The 27,395-nt window shown below is 45.7% G+C and overlaps 1 protein-coding gene across 1 annotated transcript; it reads left to right on the top strand.

The window, feature by feature from the left end:
* Positions 1 to 476: 476 nt before the first annotated feature.
* Positions 477 to 27,116, top strand: PCF11 (PCF11 cleavage and polyadenylation factor subunit). The gene is made up of 16 exons (XM_044287157.1): positions 477 to 841; positions 7,403 to 7,528; positions 11,215 to 11,397; positions 11,558 to 11,755; positions 13,342 to 14,408; positions 15,051 to 15,234; positions 16,179 to 16,572; positions 16,859 to 18,411; positions 20,701 to 20,797; positions 21,433 to 21,549; positions 21,813 to 21,921; positions 24,171 to 24,354; positions 24,506 to 24,661; positions 24,747 to 24,839; positions 25,926 to 25,961; positions 26,234 to 27,116. Exons 1-16 carry the CDS (start codon positions 674 to 676, stop codon positions 26,447 to 26,449), a joined length of 4,881 nt encoding a protein of 1,626 aa, XP_044143092.1. The 5' UTR covers positions 477 to 673; the 3' UTR covers positions 26,450 to 27,116.
* Positions 27,117 to 27,395: the final 279 nt, after the last annotated feature.

The following is a 27,395-nucleotide window of genomic DNA, read 5'->3' as shown; positions in this document are numbered from 1 at the left end:
GACTATTGAAATGAATGGTTCCGTATACTGAACACAAAATAAGGCCCGTAAATGAAAAAAAACAAAAACGGTCGTGTGAAAGAGACCTAAATTTTGAATGGGGCCGTATCCGAGCTGCCAAAACTGCGGCTCGGATGCGGACCAAAACAACGGCCGTGTGCATGAGGCCTATCTGTGTGACGTCACTTCTCGGAAGCTGACTTTCTAAGAGAGCTATGACGTAATCGACCATTTACGAGCCGCCGCCTCTCCACAGCGAGCGTATTCTCCTCCCCTTACCGGTTACCAGGCAAGATAAACTCTCCTAGCAACCAATCACAACACGCCTCTGACGTCACGAAAACAACCGTTTCCTCTCCCTGCCCATTCCTTGCGCAACTTCTTCTTTTTTTTTTTTTCATCCCCGACCAATGAGAAGCCGCTGCGAGGCGTCGCGTCACGTGACCCTCGACGTCCTGGTGTAGTTTTCTCTGGCGGTGACCGGCGCCATTTTGTAAGAAGACATCTGCCGCTTGCGGAGTTGAGGAGGAAGACGTTAGGAGCGGAGCCCCCCTCCGTCCTGTCAGCCCGCCGTCTCATGATGCCGTGTGGGCGGCTTGCTGTACACCTCACCGCCTAATCCCCCCCCCCTGTCCTGTCAGGGACTCCCAGCCGTATTCGGCCTCCGTCAACAATGGCGGCCGACGAAGCGCGAGAGGACGCCTGTCGGGATTATCAGTCCTCCCTGGAGGACCTGACTTTCAACAGCAAGCCTCACATCAACATGCTGACCATCCTCGCCGAGGAGAACGTCCAGTTCGCCCGGGACATCGTCACTCTTATCGAAGCGCAAATCGCTAAGGTTTTTATGACTAAAGCATTTTATTTTCTTATGTGTACCCCCCTCTGCCCTCCAGATCCCCGACCTGCCCTTCTTTCACAAGCCAATATGGCGCCGACCTCGTTATCTGAGGCGGTCCGCCATCTTACCTCAGCTCTCTCACTTACAGCCCTCTCTCTGAGCTGAGACCCGTATGTTAGGTACCCAGACACGGCCAATATGGCGGCTTACAGGCAGTCACCTGATCTCCTCAAGGCCACAGTATGGCTGATAGTACATACAGATCAGGTCCTTGTTGCTAAGGATAGGCAATCAGGGTGTAGTTATGGGGGGGGCCCAGGGCCCTTTCACAGTCGGCCAATGGTGACCTGAGGAAAGGTAGAAAGGTCATGGAGCTTTCCCCGTGGCGCTGCCGATTTGTGGTAGTGATCAGCGGGCACCTCGGCCGCTGATCAGTCATCGATGGGGCGTAAATGTCTGCAGAAAACCCTTCGCTGTTAGAGACGGGTGTCCGCTTTTATGTAAGCGCTTAAAGGGGTTGTCTAGCCTTCAGAAAAATGCCCCAAACCTGGTAGAAATGAGATGTTTGTAATGTAATTAAAGGGGTCGGCCGCTTCCTGGAGAAGTAACATAGGAAACTTAAAGGGGTGTTGCGATTGTTATATTATCCACAGGTTAGGGGTAAACTGTTAGATCGGTGGGGACCTCCACTGATCACCGTCATTGATGGGTGTGGTGGGGGTCCCAGCAGTGTAATAGTTGTCTCCCTGTGGATAAGGGGTAACCTAAAATACCCATAAGTTGCCTCAGTTCCCGCTGCACCCCCTACTGTCCATAGATTGCGTGACGTGGCTATCCCTGCCAACCCCCCCTTCCCAAACTCGGTGGCCTGAGGAGCTCCCCCCCGATACACATTAGATTGTCAGAGAATAGCTAATGTGTTATGGGGGATTTAAGTCACATGACCACCGCCATGTTGATTGATAAGGATGCGGCTTCCATGGCCGTAGGGGAGCCCTGGGGTCGGGGGGGTTCCTGTGCCTCTACCCACAAGTTGATGGCATTTTTGAGATTTCTTCAGAAAGTGCATCAACATCCCGACCAGTGTCCTCCGGCCGGTGTTGGTCATTGCTCGGCCTCTGCCGAGTCGCTTGAGATGTTAGCGGGGGGCCCCGGGATGTTGCGTTGCCGTTCAGTATACGGAGGGGACTTGTCCTTTCTTATTTCCTACTGGTTTGGGGACATTTCTGAAGGCTGGACGTAATAGAAAGTTCTGATTATAGCTTGTCCGACTTCTCAGCATCTCTGCTTACTGTCAGTGAAGGGGGAGCGTATGGTTCCTGACCTAAGGCCTGGTAATGCTTTGTGGTCAAACTGGGAATGGCCCCTGTTTTGTGAGGTGGTTATTGGTGACATGATTTTTACTGGTGAACGTGTTCTAAATGTGTTGAGGCCGAGTTCACATCAGCGGATTGGTCTTCCGTTGTTCTGATCCGTCAGAAGAACCGAAAAAAACATTGCTTATGTTGAATTTGAGCATCTTTTTGTGCTCTTTTTATATCCTTTTTTGCCTTTTTTTTGTGAGGAAAAGTCCTTTGTGGTTAAAACGGACGCTTAGGGTACTTTCACACTTGCGTTTTTCTTTTCAGGCATAGTTCGGTCACAGGGGCTCTATACCGGAAAAGAACTGATCAGTTTTATCCCCATGCATTCTGAATGGAGAGTAATCCGTTCAGTTTGCATCAGGATGTCTTCAGTTCAGTCATTTTGACTGATCAGGCAAAAGAGAAAACCGCAGCATGCTACGGTTTTATCTCCGGCGAAAAAAAACTGAAGACTTGCCTGAACGCCGGGTCCGGCATTTTTTCCCATAGGGATGTATTAATGCCGGATCCGGCGTTCCGTTATGCGCAGACTGAAAAAAAAGGTGAAAAAATAAATGCCGGATCCGTTTTGCAGGATATCACCGGAACGACTGATTCGGCATTTCAATGCATTTTTTCGACTGATCAGGCATTTTTAAGGGTCCATTCACACGTCCTGTTTTTTTTCATCCTGAAAAACGATCCGTTTTTGCGCATCCGTTGTTCCTGAAAATGTTTCCGTATGTCATCCGTATATCATCCGTTTTTTGCGGATCCGCAAAAAACGGGAACATGTATACATTTCAATAATCAAATAAAGTTGTTTGGATTTCTTTGAAAAAAAATTGAAAAAAAAAAAAAAATTTGCTATGTGTTTCCAGGAACGGAATCCGCAAAAAACGGATGACATACGGAATGACATCCGAATGTCATCCGTTTTTTGCGGATCCATTGACTTTGTATTGTACCAGGATCCGATTTTTTCAGGACAAGAATAGGACATGTTTTATATTTAAACGGACATGCGGAACGGAACAACGGAAACGGACAGCACACATTGTGCTGTCCGATTTTTTTCCAGGACCCATTGAAAATGAATGGGTCCAGATCTGGTCCTGATCTGTTCCTGAAAAAACGGAACAGATCAGGAAAGAAAAAACGGACGTGTGAATGGACCCTAAGACTGAGCAGGATCCTGATCAGTCTTACTAATGCCATCAGTTAGCATACATTTTGCCTGATCCGGCAGGCAGTTCCGGCGACAGAACTGCTTGCCGGATCTCTCTGCCGCAAGTGTGAAAGTAGCCTTAAAGGGGTTCTGCAGTTTGTTTAAACTGATGGTCTATCCTCTGGATACATCATAAGCATCTGATCAGCGGGGGTCCGACACCCGGGACCCCCACCGATCAGCTGTTTGAGAAGGCAGTAGCGCCACAGCCTTCTTGCCGTTTACCACAGGCCCAGTGACGTCGCAGCTAGTATCACTGTGCGGGGCTATGCTCTGTTCATTGATACTAGTCATGACGTCACTGGGCCTGTGGTAAACGGCAAGAAGGCCACCGCGCTACTGCCTTCTCAAACAGCTGATCGGCGGGGGGTCCCGGGTGTCGGACCCCCGCGATCAGATGCTGATGACCTATCCAGAGGATAGATCCATCAGTGTAAACGAAGTGCAGAACCCCTTTAAAATAAAGTCTGTTCTCATGGATCAGAAAAGTAAATGGTGATGTGAACCCGGCCTAATCTGTGAAAGATACGAACTGCTACATAGAGACCCGGCCTGACGCCTCTCACAGCGGAGCTGGGGCTGATACACGGCGACAAACCCTCAGCTGTGAGAGGCTTTGTTGCATTTGCCTGGGATTTTTTTTACAGAATCTGTGGGAGTAATCCAAGGATTTGAAACGTTGCTTTCTGCCGGGGATTGGCCGACAGATTTGCCCATTTTTTTTGTTCCATTGTAACTCATTGCGGCTTTTTGTTGTAACGGCCGCCGTACACATTCAGCGATCGAGTCGTGAATGTAGACCGCGGTTCTGGTCGATTTCGGATGATCATACACCTAATGTGTATGGGTTCCTTTAGAGCCGCATCGGTAGCAATCATGCTGGACCCTGGCGGAATCAAGAACTTGGATGTAAGGCGACGTCGGTAGCAGTAATCTCGCACAACGTGTTTTGTGGTGGTGTCGCCCTGTGACGTTGTCGCAGTGAGACGCCATAAACCAGGCGTGCTCAACCTGCCGCCCTCCAGCTGTTGGACAACTATAGCTCCTAGCATTCCTGAACAGTCTACAGCAGGCCATGGTGGGAGTTGTAGTTTTACATCAGCTGGAGGGTTGAGCACGCCTGCCATAGACTATCATTACAAGAAGTGTTGTGTGGCTGTACCCTGAAGGGGTTGTCAGATCATTCATCTCCGACAACCCCAACAATGTCTTATACTCGCTCGTCTCCGGCCTGTACTCCGCCGCTGTTTGCTTCAGACAGCCTGGGACCGTCCTTGGGATGGAAATGACCCTGTTCACTGACAGTAAGCAGAGAGTTGGAAATTGACACTGTATTAGAAAGTTGATGGGTTTTTCATTACCTTTACAGAAAACTAGAAATTCCATTAAAATTACTTTTTGGATGAAGGGGTAGGTTTAACCCTTAAACAGCCAGAGCCTCTGCCGCCGGGATCTGCTGTCTGGCATTGGATCGCCGGTCCCCGGGTCTATTTTACATCTCTTGTATCACCCAATGCCTATTGTATAGCATGCATATATCAGATGGTGTATTGTACAGTCTCCCCTCTTGATGTCTGGATTGTGTAAGAATCCCCCCCACCTTGTCCATACTAGTGATAAGGTATAATGTCAGCCCTCCGCTGACGGTGTGCCCCGTGTCACTGGCTCCAGTAGTCGTCACGTTGCAGCTAGTGCCCAGTGACACGCCAGTCGCCCCCTCCCCCCACCCCACATGCTTTAACCACGTGTTGAGTAATAGTTCTCCTATATATTAAATAAATGGCTTTAACGTGTGTGACTGGTATGCTGCAAACTGTAAATAAAATGTATAAAATATGTATTTGTGTTTTTTATTTACCACTGTTTTTACTGTATGGTTTGTGTTCCATTCACAAGACTTGCACATGATCTCTTCTACCGGAGAGGGCAGGGGTGAAACCGATCTGGGAGGGGGGTGGGGGGGGGGGGTGTATTCCTTCCATGTGCAGCCGGCACTGTGAGGTCTGGGTGTGCCCTCTCCGTGTCAGTGGTAACTGTATATCAGAGGGTGGCAGGTTACTGGACATTGGACGATAAGCCCCTGCCGCTGTGTGAAGTCACAGTCAGGGCCCGGCTGTGACCTTTTCTTTCATAGATTACATTGATTTTTATTTTTTCCTACAGAAGAAATTAATGATTAACCTTTTATAGAACACTAATTTCCACCATGTTAAACTGTAGCTCCGTCTCGCCTGCTCCCGCATGAATGAGCTGGGCTCTCCCGGATGAGTTCAGAGGCAGATGCATCCTCCTAGGGGTGCGTTAGACATTTCTGGGGGAGTCCGGGTCTTTTGCTTGGTGGATGTGGCTGGGAGGTCAAAAAGCCCTTTAAAGGGGTATTCCCATCACAGACAATGGGGGCATATCACTAGGATATGGCCCCATTGTCTGATAGGTGCGGGTCCCACCTCTGGGTCCCGCACCTACAACGAGAACGGAGCAGGGAGGGGCCCGTCCACCACTAAGCGCTGCTCCCATATAAGTGAATGGGAGCGTATGCGCGACCCCTGCTCCCATTCATTTCTATGGGGCAGACGGAAATAGCCAAGCCAGCGCTCGGCTATTTTCGGTGGCCCCATAGAAATGCTTGGAGGGCGGCTGCGCAGTGCGCCCTCCGTTCATTTCCCCTCTAGTTCTCATTGTAGGTGCGGGTCCCAGAGGTGGGACCTGCACCTATCAGACAATGGGGCCATATCTTAGCGATATGCCCCCATTGTCTGTGATGGGGAAAACCCCTTTAACCACCTAACTTTTGCCCGAGTCCAGCTCAGGCAGTGGGAAAAATAGCTCACTGGAGGGGGATGGGCTGCTTTAGATGCCGCTATCTCCTGAATGATGGCAGCTAGAAACATGCAGCTGGTCTTGTTTGAAAGCTGACGGTCCAGGCTTTCAGCTAAGGTCCAAGCAACAGAGGAATCGAGTCGGGAATAATTGTGGGTAAAACCAGTTTTTACTTTCACTGTCGGCTGCATTTCACAGCATCCCGATTTCTATCAGTGATATCTTCCCCTGTACTGAGCATATTGCTGTCAGCCTTCAGACAAGACCAGTGGCAGGTTTCTAGGCACCATCCAGGAGATGGTGGCATCTATAGAAGCCCTCCCCTCGCCCTCCAGTTAGCTACTTTTCCCACTGCTGAAGCTGGACTGGGGCAAAACAGTTAGGGGGGTTAAAAAGTGCTGTCCAGGATTAAGAAAACATGGCTGCTTTCTTCCAAACACAGCGCCACACCTGTCCAGTTTCTGTGGTATCGTGGCTCGGCAGACAGACGCGGTGCTGTTTTTTGGAAGAAAGACCCGTTTTTCTAATCCTTGATAACCCCTTTTTTTAAGGTCACATCCTAAATGCTTGCTTTAATCTTGGGTCGGTGGCTGGTCACAACACACATTACACCACTATGGACATACACGTAACCTAAACGTGGACTGGACTGTGCTGCCGTTCCTCTGGTGGGAGCAGGACAACTGGGGGAAGCAGCACCCACTGGTGACTAATGTGACTGAAGGTAGCAGGTGACCTGTCTGGGTGGAGCGTTTTGGATCTGTTCTCAGCCTATTTGTACAGGTGACTCCGTTCACAAGTCACATTGGATGAGTAAAGATCTGGACTGTGCTCTGGAAGACGTCACTAGATGGACGCACGTGCGCCTAATACCAGCAAGCATGGAGAGCAATGCCATCCGGCCGTGGATTTCCCGAAAGAAACGCTGTTTGGTTGAACTGTAAAATATAAAAAAACAAATGGATGTCTTAGAGACCAATGGCTGCGATGACGTGATGGGAACACTAACCTTACTGGTATCCTTTAATTAATAGCTAAATCTCCAGCCTCCCGCTCTCTAGTAATGTATGGGACGTAAAGTAAATCTAATCCTTGGTTTGTATACAGAGGGGAGCTGTCGTGGGGTGATGGTTTGTGTCCTACTAAACTTACCAGTTTTCTTTTATCTAGGCGCCTAGCACAGAGAAGCTTCCAGTCATGTATCTCATGGATTCCATTGTTAAAAATGTCGGAAGAGACTATCCTGCAGCGTTTGCTAAAAACATAGTTCCCACGTTTGTTAATGTGTTTGAAAAGGTATAGATTCATTATTCTTTCTCACGTTGATGCTAAAGCTTTATTCTTGTCCTAGGTGGGCTGCAAACGTCGTGTCAGAGGGTCTGTAGAGCTGTAGGGTTTTGACTAGAGGCCAGGATTACCTACTGACGTCCTATAGTCCCCATGCACACGACTGTGTCTTAGGGTCCGGCTGCATGGCGACAGAGGTGTGGCGTAGATATAATTATATGATGTATGTCAATGGTGTCGCAATGTAACATGGGGCATGTACTGTAACGCGGCAGTCACGGAACAATCCGGCTTGGACTGATTTTATTTTTATTTTTTAATTTCTTGCAACTGTCACATCAGTTGTAGCATGTCCCATGCAACACCATTGAAATTCATTACATGAAAGTTTGCGCGACTTAATGTCGCCGTGTAACGGTACCCGTACAGTCCGCAAACTGCAGATACCGGCCGTATGCATGCTGACGACATTTTCTTTTTCCAGTCTATAGAAATGTCCTATTCTTGTCTGCAAAACATAAGTATAGGACATGTTCTGTTTTTAAAAAAAATTTCAGTTGCAGCCCCATTGAAATGAACATGTCTGCATCCAATCTGCAAAAAAAAAATTGGAACTAAAATAAAGTTGGGTGACTAGGGGCTCATGCACACGAATGTATTTTCTCTCCGCGTCGGTTGCCTTTTTTTTGCAGATTGTATACGGAACCATTCATTTAAAAAACAGAAGGTACTCCATGTGCATTCAGTTTCCGTATGTCCGTATTTCCATTCTGCAAAAAGATAGAACGTGTCCTATTATTGTCCGTATTGGGGGCCAGCTGCTCCATTCCGCAAAATACGGAATGCACACGGACCGCAAAATACATACGGTCGTGTGCATGAGGCCTAAGTCAGATTTTATATTTTAAGATGGAATGTAGTTACTACTATATTAAATGTGTATGAGATTAAAAAATGAAATAAAAGCAGCATCTGAGTGCCAGTCTCGTCCGTTGGCTGTCTCTGGAATTGCAGTTTTTGGGTGAAGCTACAATATAAGAATACATGGGCAACAGTGGTGCCAGCTCCAGGTAAAGAGGCAACCAAATCTTACCTAACTTATTTACAGAGCGTCTATCAGCTCTCCAGACAAGAAATAAAGTTTGCCGCTTATCCTTGCTCTCTGCATTGTGATGTTCCTCTGGGGAATATGGTAACAGAGAGCTGGGTGGTAGTATTCCCATTGTTAGTGGGGGGTGTCCCTATAGTTTAGCCCTTAGGATACCAGAGGTTTTTGCGTTTTCATTTTTCTTCCCTATTTTCCTTGAGCCAGAACAAATTTTATATATTTTTTTTTTCGGTCACATAGCTGTATGAGGGCCTATTTTTTGCAGGACAAGTTGTACTTTCTATTGCCACCATTAATTATGGCATAAAATGAAGTGGAAAGCGGTAAAAAAAAAATGGGAAAAAACGCAATCCCTCCACCGTCTTACAGGTTTTGTTCCCACTGCGTTTCATTTGTGGCAAAACTGACCCATGCCGTTCATTCTCTGGGTCAGTACGATTACAACTATACCCCAAATGTATAGGTTTTTTATGTATAAATAGTATAAAAATAAATTTAAACTTTGATAAAAAAAATATTTAGGTATTTTTTAATTATATGGAAAAGGGGGATGGTTTAAACTTTCTATATATTTTTTATTTTTATATAGGCTTTTTGTGTTTTTTGAAGCTCATATGAGCCTATAAATGTTTTTGATTTTGTTCTGTCAGGGATTTTTTAAATTAGATTTACACTAGAAATTTCTCATTTCTTATCCTGGCCTGCCATCTGGTGGCCAAAATAAGAATTGCAGCATGAACACTTAAAGCCTAGTCAGCGAGGCTTACTGTGTTCAGTGCAACTACCGATGCCCACATTGGCCGCACGGGGCATCGGTTTTTGCGCATTTAAATGTTGTGATCTCACTTGATCACGGCATCTAAAGCCTTTAATTACCGCAGTCGGCATTATTGCCGGTCACGGTAATTAGCTGCAGGTCTCCGCTGTTTGAAACAGCAGAGATCAGCCAGCCATGGCGCCCACTGCACGTGCCATGTTTACACATCGCTGGTAGCGAACGGGTTAAGGTACAGGGATGCCCCATGGACAAGGGAACTGGTAACACTTGACTAGTTGTATTTATTCATGCATTTCCAGGGGGAGTAAGGCCGGGCTCACATCACATTTTTTTCCCATCAGTTTAATGTATACAAAAAAATGTATACGTTAAACAGATGCCTCAAACTGATGCTATAGAGGGCATCCGTTCACCATTGTAAAACTGGACTCTGCAGGATACAAGAACGTGGTGTGCTTCTTTTTTGTATCTTTTTTTCTAACGTATGCTTTAAACAGAGGCATGAAACATGATGAACGCACCCTAACAGGCATGCAGGAAACGTGTCCTGCCTTTGTTTCATTGGGGATACAGGTATTTATTGCAACGGACATGACAGATCATCCTTAGGGTACCTGCACACGGTGCAGATTTGTATGCATAAAATCTGAACTCCGCACCAAAAACACAATAACTTCACACAAATCTGCAACATTTATTGTGGTTTTGATGCAGATTTTCTGAACAACCCCATTGAAGTCTATGGGGGAAAACCCCTCTACAGAAGGAATCACACAAACAATTCGCATGCTGCAGTTTTCTAAATCCATACAACAGGTCAATCTCCACACGGATGAAGAAAAGAAAAGCGTACATTAGATTTGTCACATCTCGTTCACTGTAATACGCTGTGGTTTATCCACACAGAAACCGCACATAATCTGCATTGTGTGCAGTTACCCCTTGGGCTCATTCAGGTGAGAGATGATCTCATCCGGGAGCTGCTCGAATGTAGAACTGTCAGCTCCCGGGCACAGACTCCTTACAGTCAACGAGCCAATTAACATCAGTCTGTGCAGAAAATGTGGGGCTGAATTGGCTGGATGTCTGACCCTTAGGCCTCTTGCACACGAACGTTGTGTGGCCGTATCACGGGCACTGGCCCCTGTGCACCCTGCATCACAGATGTGGACACATTTACTTGAATGGATCCACAATTACAGAGATGTGGAACGGAAGCACGGATTGGAATTGCCTCTGCTCCGCCCAAAAATAGAACTTGTTCTATTTTTTCGCAGTGCGGACGGATTACGGACCCATTCAAGTTAAATGGGTCTTGATCCGTCCTGGCTACCACATGGACGTTTCTGCAAATTGCAGTCCCCAATGCATGGAACGGATGCTTGACGTTTGTGTGCAAGAGGCCTTAACTGGAACGCACATGTGATGGTGTGCATTGCCGGAGTGTCCAAAATATCCCACCTTCCCTTTATTACAAAGCTTAAAACAAGACGCCTCCTATGATCTCTGTTGCCCCGCTGTGTGCTCTTATTTTATTAGGGTCTGTTTGGTTTAAACTGCCTATAGGGTATTGCAGTTGTGCGCTTATTTATCAAACTGAATCAACGATGGATAACTGCAGAATATTTAGTATTACGGAGTCAAGCGTTTGGCTCTTTGCTTTACTATATCCTTTTAGGCTTCAAGTGTAAGTACAGTTTATCAACCACTATTTCTGTATAGTCAGATACAAGTGTGTGACGTAGAGAGTGAATCTGCCTGTCTTATCCAGAGCGCCGTCAACACACAGAATGTTTCTCTTCTTTCCAGGTGGATGAAAACACTAGAAAAAGTTTATTTAAATTACGGACCACCTGGGATGAAATATTTCCATCCAAAAAACTCTATACACTTGATTTGCGGGTCAATCAATTGGACTCGGCATGGCCCGTTAAACCTTTACCTCCAAATGTGAATTCGCCCAGTATCCATGTGAATCCAAAATTTCTTAAAGTAAGTATTGGAACTGCATTTCCATTATGTATTGTTATAAAGGGACAGAAACATGTTTTTATTTTTCCTCGTTCACGGTAAATTGGTTAATTCGTACAAAATGTTTTAAAATTATATATCTATATCTATAAATTATAAGATACATTTTATTTTCCAATAGCCAGAAGAAGCCTCTACAAATGCCATCTCAGCACCAAAAACAGCACCTCGTGCCCCACCTGTTCACGCTGATGCACAGAAGCTGGTGCAATCCCAGGAGCAGATAATCCGGCAGCAATTGCTGATAAAGCAGAAACAGTTGTTAGAGCTTCAACAAAAGAAGTTAGAACTGGAATTGGAGCACACAAAGGCTCAGCTGGTAAGCGAGAGGTTAACTCCATTGTAGATCTTGTCGGACAGTTTACCGCATAGTGCTGAATATTGGCATCTAGATGTTTGAATAGGATTGAAATCCTGTCTGATTCTTACCGCTCCTTTACACTGTCTAAGAATTGGCCAGATAATCGCTCGTCCATCAGGTAATCGTATATTTCATGAGGTCACCTAAATTGTTAGCCTGACTCTGTTGCCGGGAAACCGTGATTCTGTATGGGGATGAGCAGTGGCATTAGCAACTGTTACTCCTCATACTCTGGAGGAGATCGCTGCGGATAAGCAGGTGATCATCCAGAAGGGACGCTTCCTTCCCAACAATCATCAGCTTAAGGCCTCATGCACACGACCGTTCCGTTTTTTTGCAGTCCGCAAACCACGGATCTTCAAAAAATAGAAGCCGCTTGTGTGCTTTGTGCAATTTGCGGAACGGGCCCATTGTACAAATGCCGATTCTTGTCTGCAAAACGGACAAGAATAGGACATGCGTTTTTTTTTGTTTTGTTTTTTGCAGGGCCTCGGAACGGCGCAACGGATGCGGACAGCACACTGAGTGCTCTCCGCATCTTTTGCGGCCCCATTGAAGTGAATGACCCGAACTACGGTCGTGTGCATCAGGCCTAATGGTGCAGTGTAAAGGGGCCTTGCGTATCTGAGGTCCAGTCATCCTATAAAGTGCTCCCCCTCACATACAGGTGAAACTTGAAAAATTTGAATATTGTGCAAAGTTCATTTATTTCAGTAATGCAACTTAAAAGGTGAAATTAATATGAGACTCATTACCTGCAAAGTGAGATATTTCAAACCTTTATTTGTTATAATTTGGATGATTATGGCTTACAGCTCATGAAACCCCAAAGTCACAATCTCAGGTCCCCTTTGCTCAGGGGGTATGGACTAATTAGCTGACTAGAGGGCGACACTTTGAGCCTAGAATATTGAACCTTTTCACAGAATTCTAATTTTAAGCTGCATTAATGCAATTCCTTTTAATTTGCATTACTGAAATAAATGGACTTTTGCACGATATTCAAATTTTTCGAGTTTCGCCTGTGCATGCAGAAGGGAACAGGGGAGGACTAGTGGCGCTTTTTTTTTTATTTTATTTTTTTTAAATATTCTAATGCCCTATTTCATGTAGAGACAACTGGTATACCCTTGAGGTATGGTGAAATCGTGTACCATTGTATGCCTACGTCTCCGATATACACTGCCAATAGATTAAGGATGCTCCTTGCCAAACATTTGTGTAAATAATTGGGTTTCAGTAAGATATAGGCAATAGGCTCTGATCAGTAATGGCAAAAAGAGTGGCTATACATTCCCGATGAATGGTCGTCCATGTAATGTATGTACTGGCTAGATTCATATATACAGTCTTTTTAAGCACTGAACCATTTTTAGGTATTTTTGAGAACTGTGGTTATTGTATCTTGATACAAAACATTTTTACCCTTATGTATGTATACTTCTTTACGCGCAGTCATATCTGCATTATGAACGTAGACTATGGCAGCCTGTAATCTGCTGACTCTGGGGCTTTGCAAGTGTTAAGATTCTTTCTCTGTCTAGGCAAGCAGTACGAGTTCGGTACCTGCAAAGCCCCAAGTTGTGCCAGAGGTTCTTCGTCCTCCAAAGGCTTCGCTGCTGCCTACCCTGACTCATAAGGAAAAGGAGAGAGTGTTGGCGCCTCCACCGCCTGTTGAAAAACCTGCAGTGCCAACCAGAGACCCTCGACTTAACAGAGGCAGTCAACATTCTACACCTTCTAAGGACCAAGGGTCTAAAAAAGACGTCAAAGCGAACCTACATCCACCAGAGTCTAAACCTGCAAAACCTGTAGCTATTGAGAAAGTAAGCTCCTCTACAAGACAAGAAAAGAGCAAAACGAGTGACAAATTACCCAAAAAGGAACCCACAGCGCACACAGAACATAAAGGTAAATCCAAGTCCCCTTCTCCTATGAAAGCAAAATTACCTCATGCAAAGGACTCAAAGTCCGCAGTTTCTGATACAAAAGAACCTGACTTAAGTAAGCGAGATCCAAGACTACGCAAAAACAGTCGAGATAAAACTGATGAGAAACCTGCAGAAATAAAGGAAAAAAGGCGAAGTACAGAGAAAAAAGAGGATCACAAATCTTCAGAGCATCGTCCGTCTGGGAACAGGAGCAAGATTGCTAATGGCTTGCAGAAAAGTGAACCCAGTGACGCTGATAAACAAGCTACAAAACCTAGCAGAGCCCCTGGTCGAAAGAGATCACGGTCACGCTCCCCAAAGACTCGATCACCAGTGCTGTCGCCTAAGAGGAGAGAGAGGCGATCGCCACCCAAAAGAAGACAACGAAGCCTATCCCCTATTCCTTCACTTCTAAAGATTGGCAAGGTGCGCCCAACTGGTGGCAAACTGCCTCATTCGGAAGAGTTTCCACCAAGTACACGAGATGAGCGAAGTAAAAGAATCCCTAAACTAGATCCCCGGGACAACAGGAGGCAGAAGAAGAGCTCTGAGGAAAGGCAGCAGGATCCTGCAGCTCCGACTTCTATGAGGTCCAGCTTGGAGCCAAAGGAAAATGTGGAGAACTGGCAAGAATCAAAAACCAGCAAAAGATGGAGGTCTGGCTGGGAAGAAAATAAAACGTAAGTAATGCACCGTGTACTAAAGGCCCTATGGGATATGTTGTGAGAACATTAAAAATGGCCCCTGTTCAGCAGCGTTTTTGGTGTCCGTCTGATCAAACTGAGCCAAATGGATCAGTCCTGGCACACAGTGTAAGTCAACGGGGACAAATCCGTTTTCACTAACACAATCTGGCACAATAGAAAACTGATCCGTCTCACATTGACTTTCAGACGGATCCTCTGAACGCATGTAGACGGTTGTATTATCTGTGCAGATCCATGACGGATCCGCACCAAACGCGAGTGTGAAAGTAGCCATAGTTTTTTGTTTTAAGTATTAAAATCAATAACTATATACATCTAGTAATTGGTACCTTTCTGCAGGTGAGTACATCATTTTTTGGCAGCCCAGTGAATGCTGTGATTTATATATTTTTTTTTTTTCCAGCTTCTTAATACATTGTATGAAATGTTAGAAAGTACAACTTGTCCCACACAAAAAAAAAGCCCTCATACCCCTATGTGAATAGAAAAGTGATATCACTCTTGGAAGTCCGTTAGGAAAAAATGAAAATTGTTTAGGGCGTTAAGGGGTTAATGCGACAGGTAGCCGAACAGTCTCGGGAGTCAGTCTGCAACTAATCCCCATCTTCCTTGCAGCTCACAAGGCGCTGATCACCATCAGGGGAACAGAACCCCACATGCAAGACATCGAGACAACTGGCCTAACAAGGGTATCCTCTCACCTCGGACGCCAAAGCAACAGGACTGGCTGAGTGCAGATGCCGATCTACAAATCCCTAAGGAGTTAACGAGAGCAAGCAAGGGCGAATTACTTAAAAAGGTGAAACACTATTCATATTAGCGGTCTGCCAGATAGACAGTGGGAGGGTTACTAAGTGAAAAGCTTCAGGAGGATTATGGCACAAGTCACCTTACTAGTCAGCTGCCTTCACTTAGAGGAGGCGTAAAATGCAGTAGACTTATTAATGGAGAGCGGCATTATTTTGGTGTAAAGTCGGCCATGCAGGAGTGAGGAGAAGTGTCTAACGTTTCTAGTAAAATGCACCAAAACTTTTGGCAAGGGACATGTTGGTGGATTTTTCTGTGGATTCTCAGAGGACCTGGTTGAAAATCCACAGCATGCTTGTTTTTTTTTTTTCCATGCAGGCATTTGAGCTTTAAAAAACATTTGCTTATATTGTACTGTGCTTTGCATGTGCACTGCTGTGATACACTTGGCACAGGTCCTGCTTGTCTGGTCTGACACGGCACATCAATCTTACTAATGTTCTCATAACTTGGTCACTGAGGAATGGTGAGATTACTCGGCAATCCTGTCTTTTGATGCTGCGTAGGAGAGCAGGTCATGCATGCTCAGCTCTCTCCATTAAGTGCTATGAGACTTCCCAAAATAGTGGAATAAGTGCTCGCTGCTATTTTTGAAAGTGTCCTAGCAGTGAGTGGAGAGAGATGCGCATGCACGGCCTGCTGTGTATTCGCAGCAGCAAAGGACGAGGTCCCGTTCTTGAGATATGAGCACCTACCCCACCTCCTTCTTCAGAACATGTTATTACGGCAGGGCTTCATATGAGGAGCTTTTGTAAGAACAGGACTGTACACATTAGACCATATTTTTTTCTATTACATGTTCTTACATATTTATTTTTGTGGATTGTATGCCGTCACTTTGTACTGTTGGGTAACTTGAAAATGATTTGAAATTATTCCGGTAATTTATCAGCAGCGTGTTTTTGTATCAAACTTCCTAATGCTTCTTTATTGCAGGCGAACGAGCGTCTGGCATCAGGCGAAATCTCTCAGGATGACTTCCTGGTCGTGGCTCATCAAATTCGACAACTCTTTCAGTACCAAGAAGAGAAACGCAGATCCAGTGTTTGGGACAGTCCCACGGACGACACAAAAGGTGGTGGCCGAAAGAAGCCGCTCCTCTCTAGTGCGGACTTGAATTATTACCAGCATAAAGCTAAGCTGAGAAGAACACATGTTCAGCATTTCATGGAAGAAGGGTTCATGGATATTGATGATATAGATTTTGATGGAAGAGAAAGTGAACGTGATTTGATCCAAGGCCGTCTGTCACCAGGAATAAGACCTGACAGTGATGATCTTGTCCATGATGGTCTCGGGAGACTTGATGAACAGAAAGATCTTTCTATAGGTAGGTTTCCCTTTGTGAGGATTCTCATTTGTCATTCTTCACTGTTGACTTAATGTGGCTGTACACATGAGAACAAAGTCGGCTAAGCCCACCATTTTCTGTGGACTAGCTGTCGATCTGCTATGTATGGGGTCTCCTGATGTCAGGGGAAATGATGCTGCCTCCAGAGCTTTCTGCCAAAAGCTTTTGAAGGTGTATGGCCACTTTTAGCTTTTTCTCTTGACATTTTATTTGTAATTTTCCTTTTTTTTTGTCCTCATATTGCATTTTTTTCCCCTCCATGAAGGCTTAAGAGAAGACCAGAGGCAGCCATACAATGAACCATATCCCCTCAAGAGATCCCGATATAATGAAACTGAGCCGAATTTTGTAGATGATAAAGCACTCCTTGGGAAGGACAACCTGCTTGTTGGCCTGCGTGAGGAGAGAAGACCGTTGCTTGAGACCCCACCACTATTACCTGTCAGAGGAGATGGTCTTGGTGGTAAAGGATTCGAAGATCCTACCAATGTGTTGAATGCAAGAACAGAATCTCCTGCAAAGTCCTGCACGCTTTTTGAAGGCACATCAGGTCAGCGTGACCCCCTTTTTAAAAGCGAATTAGTTGATGACCCAAGGTTTGAAAAATTGGGTGGGCAGCTAGTTAACCAACCCATGAGATTTGAAGAACAGACTCTAATTATTACTAATCCACCAGTCGACAGCCAAAGGATGGATGTCCTACAAGGTCCACTTTTAGGTCCACAGAGATTTGAAGGACCCCAGAGTAGACACATGGGAGCTCCAATGTTTGATGGTACTCCTGGTCAACCAGGGGCACCAATGCGATTCGATGGCATGCAGCCATCAAGATTTGAAGGCGGGTTAGGTCCACAAAGGTTTGATAATGGATCCGGACCACAGAATTTTGATGGCAATCAAAGATTTGACGGTCCACAAAGGTTTGAAGGGCCTCAGAGATTTGATGGTGGATTAGGACCTCAAAGATTTGATGGCCCTCCCAGACCATTACTACAACAGAGATTTGATGGTCCACAATGCACACCTATGAGGTTTGAGCAACCAATACGATTCGACACAGTGATTGGGCAACCTATGGGTTCAATGCCCTTTGATGGGCCACATGGTCCCCGGTTTGACACCGGTCCAGGACCCAGGTTTGACGGGCCTCCTGGACCAAGATTTGACGGACCTTCTGGTCCTAGGTTTGATGGGCCACTCGGTCCAAGATTCGACGGCCCTCCAGGTGGAAGGTTTGATCCTGGTCCTCAAGCTTTGATGAGATTTGATGGACCAATGGGCCAGAATGGGCCAAGATTTGAAAGTCCACAATTGCACAGATTTGAAAACCAGTCGCCTCACATGTCAAGATATGATGTTATCCCAGGGCAGCCATGTCAAAGATTTGATGGTCCACCTGGGCACCAGACACCACCAAGGTTTGATGGACCAATGCAAATGCAGCCACGGTTTGATGGACTCATGCCTCAACGATTTGATGGTCCAAATCAGCAGCCACGGTTTGATGGGCCTTCTGTACACCCTGGACCACGGTTTGACAATGTAAATCCACCTGTTAGGCAAAATGTTCCACCCTTTGGACAGACTGTACCCTTTGATCATCAAAATATGTTTCCTCGGCAATTTCAAAGACCCGATCAGAGGTTTGATATGCCGCAGGGCCCAGGGTTCCCTGGTGGTCCAGCAGCCCCTGGAGTGCAGGCATTTCCTAACCAACTGCAAAGGCCAGCTGGACCTTACTTTGATGATAAAAATCCACAAGGACCTGGATTTGGACACTTCAATATGCCTGTCGGAAATATGCAGCCAAATCCACAGGTGAGTGAACTTGGAGAAACCTCTTTACAATTTTACATAGTATGTTTACCTGCGTAGGTGGAAAAGGGGGTGGCTTATGGTGAAATCTCATTGCTTGTGGCCCCTTCTGGCCTCAAAGGGGTTGTCTAGTTATGCTGTTTGTATTCACTTGAACTAGAGGACTCTTACACAAGGTGGAAGGAGATTACTAAGATGAGTATCTCTTGAGGTTGCACCAGTTTAATATTTTTTTTGTGTAGCTTGTGCCTTATTCACCTGATCTAGATACACACCAGTCCAGGTGAAGTCTTCTGAGAGGGTGCGCCTGGCATTGAGAGAAATCGCCCCGACCCAGGCTTGACGCTGCTAAGTTCAAACTTTGTATATGAGATCCCCCATTGTGGATAAAGCTTTGACTCTGGGGAAACCCCTTTACAGTGGTCGTCCAGGATTAGAAATCCATGGCTGCTTTCTTCTACAAACAGCACCACCCCTGTCCATGAGGTGTTACAGCTCAGCTCCATTGGAGTCGGTGTGGAAGAGCTGCAGTACTGCATACAACCTGTGCTTAGAGGGTGGTATTGTTTTTGGAAGAAAGCAAGCAAGTTTTTCTAATACCTCTTAAAGGGAACCTGTCATCAACTTTATGCTGACCTCTCTGAGGGCAGCATAAAGTATTGACAGAAATGCTGATGTCAGTGGTGTGTCACTCATCAGCTAATAGTAAGTGGTTGCTGAGAACCAGCATCATTGGAGCTCAGGCCCTGAAAAGAGTCAAACCTACCTGAGGAGTCCTGGTTATTCATAATCTCCTGCTCTCTTGCCCATCTCCTCCTAGAGAGAAAGGGAGAAAACTCTGTAGAAGACTGCCAGCCATCAGCAGGAGAGCAGGAAGTCATGATTAACCAGGACTCTTCTCAGGTCTCCGTGACTTTTCCAGGCCCAGTCTGCAATGATTCTGATGTTTGTTCTCAGCAACCACCTACTTTTAACTTATAAATGACAGACCAATGAAATCATCTCACCTGTCTCTAATTTATGCTGCCGTTAGTATAGACAGCATAAAGTTGATGACAGGTTCCCTTTAAAGTCTTGAACTGCTGATCTATATGTGACCCATGTTTTACACTGCAGCTCTGGCCGCTGGACTACATTTAGCATTTTGTGATGCTGTGAGCTCCTGCCTGATTACTGGTCTTCTGTCGTGTACTCGCATATCCCTTTTTAATGTGTTTATTCACACATCTTTGGAGATCCAGTGGAGACCTACACTGCTTTGGTCCGTGATGTGGCCCAAACATGCCCATAGAAGTCCGTGGGTCTGTGTAAGCTGCAGTGGTTTTCACAGGAGTGGCTGATCTCCCTTCTCTTTGGGGTTCCGATTTTGACATGGTTGTAGGTCCCACCTCTGATGCACACGAGCGAGTTGATTGTGAGGAACCCGCATTGTGTCAGTGAGATGTCCCGTTCCGGCCTCCGCTCCTCTGACGGGTTCACACTGCGTTTTATACCGATTTTATAATGCTGTATACCAGGCATCCTCAAACTGCGGCCCTCCAGCTGTTGTAAAACTACAACTCCCACAATGCCCTGCTGTAGGCTGATACCTGTAGGCTGTTCGGGCATGTTGGGAGTTGTAGTTTTGCAACAGCTGGAGGGCCGCAGTTTGAGGATGCCTGCTGTATACCCTGACCCTGGGTTCACACCTGAGCGTCTCTGAGACGCGCGTATTTGTCGCGCGTTTTTATGCGTGTTTTTTGCAATAGTAAACGCGCGTTTGTGTGATTGACTGCAGTGTTGGCTAATGAGTCTATGGCCAAAACGCGTGACAAACGCCCAAAAAAAGCTCAAGAACTTGTTTATGCGTTGGGCGTTTTACAGCGCGTTCAAACGCGCTGTAAAATGCTCAAGTGTAAACCAGGGCCATAGGGAAGCATTGGTTTTCACGTGTTGAGCGTTTTACAGCGCGTCTGAACGCGCTGTAAAACGCTCAGGTGTGAACTTGGGGTTAGAGTCCTGTTGGTTTGGGCTCCTTATAATTAAGTAGAGAATCTGTGGCAGTAGGCTTTCAATAGCCCTTTGTCACCACCTGACCATTTTCAATTACGACAATCTAGAAAAAAAGAAAACGGGTACATTTTTATGGAGTAGGAGAACGGCCGGACGTGAACCGTATGTTAGTCTACAGTGTCTTCACTTGGGTGGTAAATTATAGGTTACACACGATGGGCAGACAATTAGTGGTTAGTATATGACAATTTGTGAGGGGAGTGCTTTGTTTTTAACTGTTCCCATTCAATCTTTTTGTAGTTCCAGCCTATGGACGGTATGGGCCAGCCAGCACCTTTCACCCAAGAACCTCTGCCCCCAGCACAAATGCCCGGAGTGTTCACATCCAACCAGCCAGGTCAGTTACCGAAATGTGATTTCTGTTACTCTACAGTCAGCCATAAAGTCCGAGACTTAAATGGGTATTCCAATCTGGCATGGTATTGTCATATTGCTAGGATCTGCCGTTACTTTGATTGGTGAAGGTCTGACCTCTGGAATGTAGGGGCCACAATGCTGTTTCCCATCTGTACAGCAGCACGCCGACAGTGCCGATCCCATCTAGAGAAAGGGGCAAGTTGCAGATAAACTTACAAGGGGGCAAAACCAGCACTGTAGGTCCCTTCATTCTCGGGATCAGTGGGAGTTGCCAGAACTTGTTCTCCCACCGATCATAAAGCCATTGTATATCCTAACAATATGCCATCATGAATTTAACATGGGCTGAGACCTCACCAGATCAACTCTGTTCAGATTGTTGCTTCTGTTTATTACCGAAATCACAATGCTGTAGTAGAAATGTCTTCCCGTGGACCTCCCTGACTTATAAGGGGATCTGTCCGGTTCTGCTGACGTGTCATTTTGACCATAATAACAACGCTTCATGCACCACTATATTTTTGCCCTCTGTAAAAGAGGCTCTTGATGTGGACAGACCCCAATCGTTATGTCCATGTTGCTGCTATTGTATTTATTTATTTTTTTCTTTTTCAGGGGCTGCATTTCCAAATCCAGAAAACCACTTGGGTCAGCTGGATGTTAATGAACTGTTTTCCAAGCTGCTTTCCACGGGAATACTTAAAGCATCTCAGACGGAAAACACTTCCTCTCGTAAGTAAACTTGGATGAGGTCTGCGGAGCCTTCCCCCCCCTCACTCTAGTGTTTCACATAAGTGCCAGCTTTTGAACCCTCGTGGCACGCTGGAGGGTTGACTTTGCCAAGGTCCTAAATCTGCTTTCTGTCGGACTCCACGTGAATGGGTCATACCTCTCCCGCAGCATCGTTAGGGAGGCCACAGTGTGCTCCGTTACGTTTAATAATTGTTCCCCTTACAGTCTCCAGTGCTGAACAATGTCCTGTTATTGTTTTATAGAAGCAACTGAACCGTCTAGTCAGTCTACTCATGAAGATGAAGAAGATGACCCTTCAGAGGATCAGGATGTTCCGGACCTCACTGGCTTTGCTATGGAAGATCTGAAACAGTGAGTAAAAGTTTCTCAAGACAGCCTTGATGCTGTGTAGTTTCCCAACCAATTGTTTTATGGTCCCAGTGCTTTTAAAATAAAAAGTGCTGCAACTTTGCAATAACTCTCAATCGTGCCTTAATTTCATTTGGCTTCTACAGCTCCTATATAGATTATACGTCTCCAGACAATATATTCTTTGTAGTGTAATTGTAGAGTTAGTCAGGCACAGAGGACGGATAAGAATGTCTGCAGGATTAGGCTTCACAAGGTTTGTCTGGTACCATGGAGCATTGTCTATGTAGGAACTGTAGAAGCAGAATAGTGGGGTTGTCTCATCATAGGAAATGGGGGCATCTCACTAGGATGTGCCCCTATTGTCTTAGGTGTGGGTCCTACCACTGGGACCCGCGCCTATATTGAGTACGGAAACTCCGGTCTGGCCACCACCAAGCCGGCTCCCCATAGAAGTGAATGTGAGCGCACCACTCATGACCGGCCACCACTCTATTCACTTGTATGGGCTCAATGGAAGTATCCGAGCCAGCGCTCGGCTATTTCCGGCGGCCCCAAAGAAAAAGGAGGGCGGCTGCACCCTCCACTTTTGGGGCTCTGTTCTCCATATAGGTGTGGGACTCGCACCTATAAGACAATGGGCGCATATCCTAATATGACCCCCATTGTCTGTCATGAGACAACCCCTTTAAGACCTATTGCAAACTTACTTAATTTTTCACTGTATATACATTGAGAAAATTTGAAAGTAGTTTACTAAGGTGGGATGTAGCCTGTAAAGGCGTCATCCAATATAGGGCTGCAGTAAACTATTATTTTAGCAATCTAGTATTCTACCGATTATTTTTTACGATTAAGAGTACTCTAATAAGAAAAAATAAATTAATTTTCCTTTACAAAAACTCGTCAGACCCCCTACCATCAGTCCCCAACACCCTTTTGTTCCCCCCGTGCCATCGGGTCCGTTCCCCCTTGGGCCGGCGGCTACTCCAGATTTTAGTGTCGTGCGACCCATTCACTTCAACTCCGGCACTGCTACACCGACATCCTAGGGCATGACAGCTGGTCCCTTAGCTACACATCAGCCCAAACCCCCGTCCGGTGCACTCCGTCCGCAATGTGACTTATATGTCACTTCTCTAGATTTCACAGGATGCCACCTTCATACATAAAAGATAAAAACTATAAACCTGAGGGGACCCCCGACAGCTCTACCTTAGGTTACTTTCACACCTGCGTTAGGTGCGGAAAGCAGCGTTTTGGTGTCCGCATCCAGAGTGGAATGGAGATGGAACGGAGACAAACTGATGCATTCTGAACGGATCCTTATCCATTCAGAATGCATTGGGGCTGAACTGAACAGTTTGTGAGAGCCCTGAAACAGATCTCCACAAACGGAATTCAAAACGCCAGTGTGAAAGTAGCCTTACTAGGACACATCTTGATAACTCGCCCACAGTGTCAGTCATCCAACTTGTGCTGATGCTGGCCCTCCCAGGCAGAGAAGGGAGCTGTGCCCATATCCAGTCAGTGCCAGGCGCTCGGGCTGGCGACCCCCCCCCCCCCCCCTTCCAATTTCTGCTCCCTTTGCTGGCACTTCTGGAGCCAAACCCGGCTTTCACCGCCCCGGCCGCCTCCATCTGTCAGCGTCAATCCGCCTCATGATCCCACCCAATTCTTGGCAAGACGACTGATTGGCCCTTCCCACAGTATCACTTTCAAGGAGCCCCGGCCACAACACGCATCTTATTCCACAGTGGCCCGACCATGACTTAACACTTTCACAAGCTGCACCCAAACAGCGGCATACAGCCACCAATTACCTGCCCACTTCCAGCAAGGTGAGCATTTAGAGCGCATTGCGGGCCATGGGGAGACCACGGAGCGGCGGGAGTAATAGCAAGCGCTTCACTCCTGCACCGTGGTCACGTGACAAACAAATCCTGGGAAAGGATTTTTTTTTTTGTGTAGAGTTACTCGATTTTAAGAGGACTCGTTGCAGCCCTAATCCAATATAAGTATTGCTCTCCAATGAATAGGACACTTCACATGACGTATTCTTGTAATATACATGCAATTCCCTGCTCTCTTCCTTCCGTCAGTGATCTGGTAGAGGCGCAAGTGAAGCAGCCCAGACACCTTTCCTTCATATGTAGCTATATCTCTAGGCAGTGGAGAAGGACATTGGGGGGCATTGCATACCCTTAAAGTTGTGTGTAGTTTATGATCTTTCCCCTCTCGTCTTCCCTTAGTCGCCATGAGAGTATAATAATCCGTTTGTACACTGGCATCCAGTGCTACTCCTGTGGGATGAGGTTTACAAAATCTCAGACTGATATCTATGCCGACCACTTGGACTGGCATTACCGACAAAACAGAACCGAGAAGGATGTCAGCAGGAAAATAACCCACCGCAGATGGTACTACAGCCTGAAGGTAAGTCGCCAGCTTCTGCTTCACATAGAAGACGTATAAAATATAAGGAGTTATTTTATAGGCGGGTTCTGCTTCATGCATCCCGTCTGCAGATGCACAAGGGCTTGGTTCTCAGTGGGGAATCTCATGTTTGTTTGTTTTTTCTCCTTAGGATTGGATAGAATTTGAGGAAATTGCAGATTTGGAAGAAAGAGCTAAAAGTCAGTTCTTTGAAAAAGTACACGAAGAGGTGATATTAAAAACTCAGGAGGCTGCCAAGGAGAAGGAGTTTCAGAGCGTGCCAGCTGGGCCTGCCGGGGCAGATGAGGTAACGGATTCTCCTGATTTAATTGTACTGTCCCCCCTGACCAGGGTTTACAAAAACTGCAATTACTTTGTTTCTTTCCCCATAGATCTGCGACATTTGCAAAGAGCAGTTTGAACAGTATTGGGATGAGGAGGAGGAGGAGTGGCATCTGAAGAACGCCATGCGTGTCAATGAAAAGGTAAGAGACGAATGCTTGTAAGAGGCCTGTATGCGGTCGCTGTCTGTACGCCCAGAAATGGAGGTTTTAGAATTTAAAAAAATATAAATGGATACTCTATAGTGAAGCTGCGTTTTAATGGTTCTCTACTCCAGTAAAGCAGGGATAGACTTTGTAGCAGCGCTTCTGTGTATTTCAGCATTATCCATTGATTTATATGTATATGGCTTTCTAGTCTATGGAGTGATCACACGACTGCCGCAACAAACAGCTGATTGGTGGGGGTGCGGAGTCTGAAGCCCCACTGATCGGATGATTAGCCTATCCTTATTTTGATCTCTAAGAACCCCTTTAAGGACTAGTACTATTGCCTTCCCTGTTCTGTATGCTGTCGTACAAATGTCTGTATGGTATTAGAGATATATGGCGGTATAATATGGAGTTCTCAATGGGTGTCATCTGTAAGGACCTTGTTTTGTGTGAGGGGGAAGAGCAGGCAAAGCTGCTTTTGTATTGAGGACCGTCATTAGTCTACATGCACATGACCGTTGTGTGTTATGCAGTCGGTAAATTGCGGATCCGTAACAAACTGATTTGCGGAATGGCACGGACAGCCATTAATAGAACTGCCTATATTGAAGTGAATGGGTCCACATCCCAGCTGCAAAAACTGTGGCTCTGATGTGGACCAGAACAACGTTCGTGTGCATGAGGCCTTAGTGTCTAAGGCCTCATGCACATGGCAGTTGTGCTCACCACATAACGGATGCAGACCCTTTCACTTCAATGGGTCCACAATCCGGAAAGTACTATGCAGAATGGAGGCACCGAAGCACTACGGGGTGCTTCCCTGGGGGTTTCTCTTTGTGCCTCCAAACCTCAAAAAAAAAATATAGAACGTGTTTTTGCAGTGCGGACGGATAATGGACCCATTCCAGTTAAATGGGTTTGGATCAGTCGCGGAAGTCGTACAAATAGTGCCCGTGCATTAATGCATGCAAAGGCTGTGTGCACGAGGTCTAATAGTGATGGCGTGTTGTGGGAACTCGTTTATTAGTTTTTGCCGCTTGTACCTTTAGTTCTAATGAGTATTTGTTCCTTTCTCAGATTTTCCATCCCTCTTGTTATGAAGATTATAAAAATGTAAGTACTCGAGAGTGACTTCTTTATGCTGGTAAAACGTGCATTGAGTCTTGTAAGTAACTTTTGGTTTTTCACGTTAACTTTCCATCTAACAGGAAGATGCCATAAAGGTAACTGGTAGTATTCCTGTTTAATATTCCTTTTCTGAACAGCGCCCCCTGGTAACAAGTCTTTAGGGAAGGAAAACTCTTTCCTGATGCCATCTTTACAACGTTGCTATCATTGCTGTTTTGTAGGCCTGTGTGCTCACTTGTCCCTCCCTCTTCTTTCAGACGTCCTCCTTTTTAGACTGCACACCGTCCCCTAGTAAAACGCTCCTAGAAAACCCACTGAACGCCATGTTAAGGCTTGTCAAAGAGGAAGTGGCAGACACTTCCGACACCGCAGTCAGAGTAAAGGAGGAGCCCTCTGCCGACGCTGCCACACAATGTGCCCAAACCATACCCCTGTTAACGGAGATCAAACCAGAACCCGACGATCCGGTTTAAATCTGCGCCTTGTACAGAGCTCCACGAAAGTGAAGAACCTCTAACTGGGGCGGGGCCCCGGTTAACTATTTGGTTACTGAATACATTTTTGTATTTGATTTTTCTTATGCTGCCTGCACAGTTTCATGTGTGTAAAAAAAATAACATTCTGTAAATGTGCGCAGATTATAAAATCTTAGAAAAGAGAGGTATTGTATGATTTTCACCTGACTGTAAATTATAAATAAAATTATTTTTGCTATACATGGAGTGTAATGTTTATGCACACCATTCAGAGGTTCAACATACAGAAAGACTAATAAAAAAAACTGCTTTACATTTATTTGGAAATGTAATTTTTGAAGATTTTTCTTAGATGGGTGTAATAAAATGGCAACTTTATTTTTTTTTTTCTTTATGCGGAGTATATAGGACGAGTGACTTTCCTGTGTTTGGTTTAGTGTAGCTTTATTTATGAATGGGGGCAGGATGATGAATACCTGCACAGGTAACGAGGAAATGAACACTTTATATAGAAGAATGAAAAAGCCACAAAGCGAGAAGCTTGTAGATACCAAGGCCATTTCTCCAACCCTACAGCTGCTTTCTTTTCAGTGTTCACCTTTTTGAATGCTTTCAGTACAAATTAAATGTTAACATTGAATTACTAATAAACGTATAGAATGAAGTATGTGGTCACATTGTGTTTATTCTGAAATGGGAGCTCTTATGATTTATGTGGGGCCACAGCAGCTTGGTGAATGCGCATGTTTCCTTAGAGATGGGGAGAGGGAATATGCAGCTGTAAAGACACCTTTGACATGCATTAGTGGTTAGTTTGAGTAAAACATTGCACTAGGTTTGAGGTTGCACTCCTCATTCCTTTAGGGTCCATTCACATGTCCGCAATTCTATTCCGCATTTTGCAGAACGGAATTGCGGACCCATTCATTTTGTGCGGCACAGA

This window comes from Bufo gargarizans, chromosome 3 (genome assembly GCF_014858855.1).
Source record: "Bufo gargarizans isolate SCDJY-AF-19 chromosome 3, ASM1485885v1, whole genome shotgun sequence".
NCBI classification, from domain to species: Eukaryota; Metazoa; Chordata; class Amphibia; order Anura; family Bufonidae; genus Bufo; species Bufo gargarizans.
Note: the sequence above shows the minus strand (reverse complement) of the source record. Positions and strands in the feature narration are given on the sequence as shown.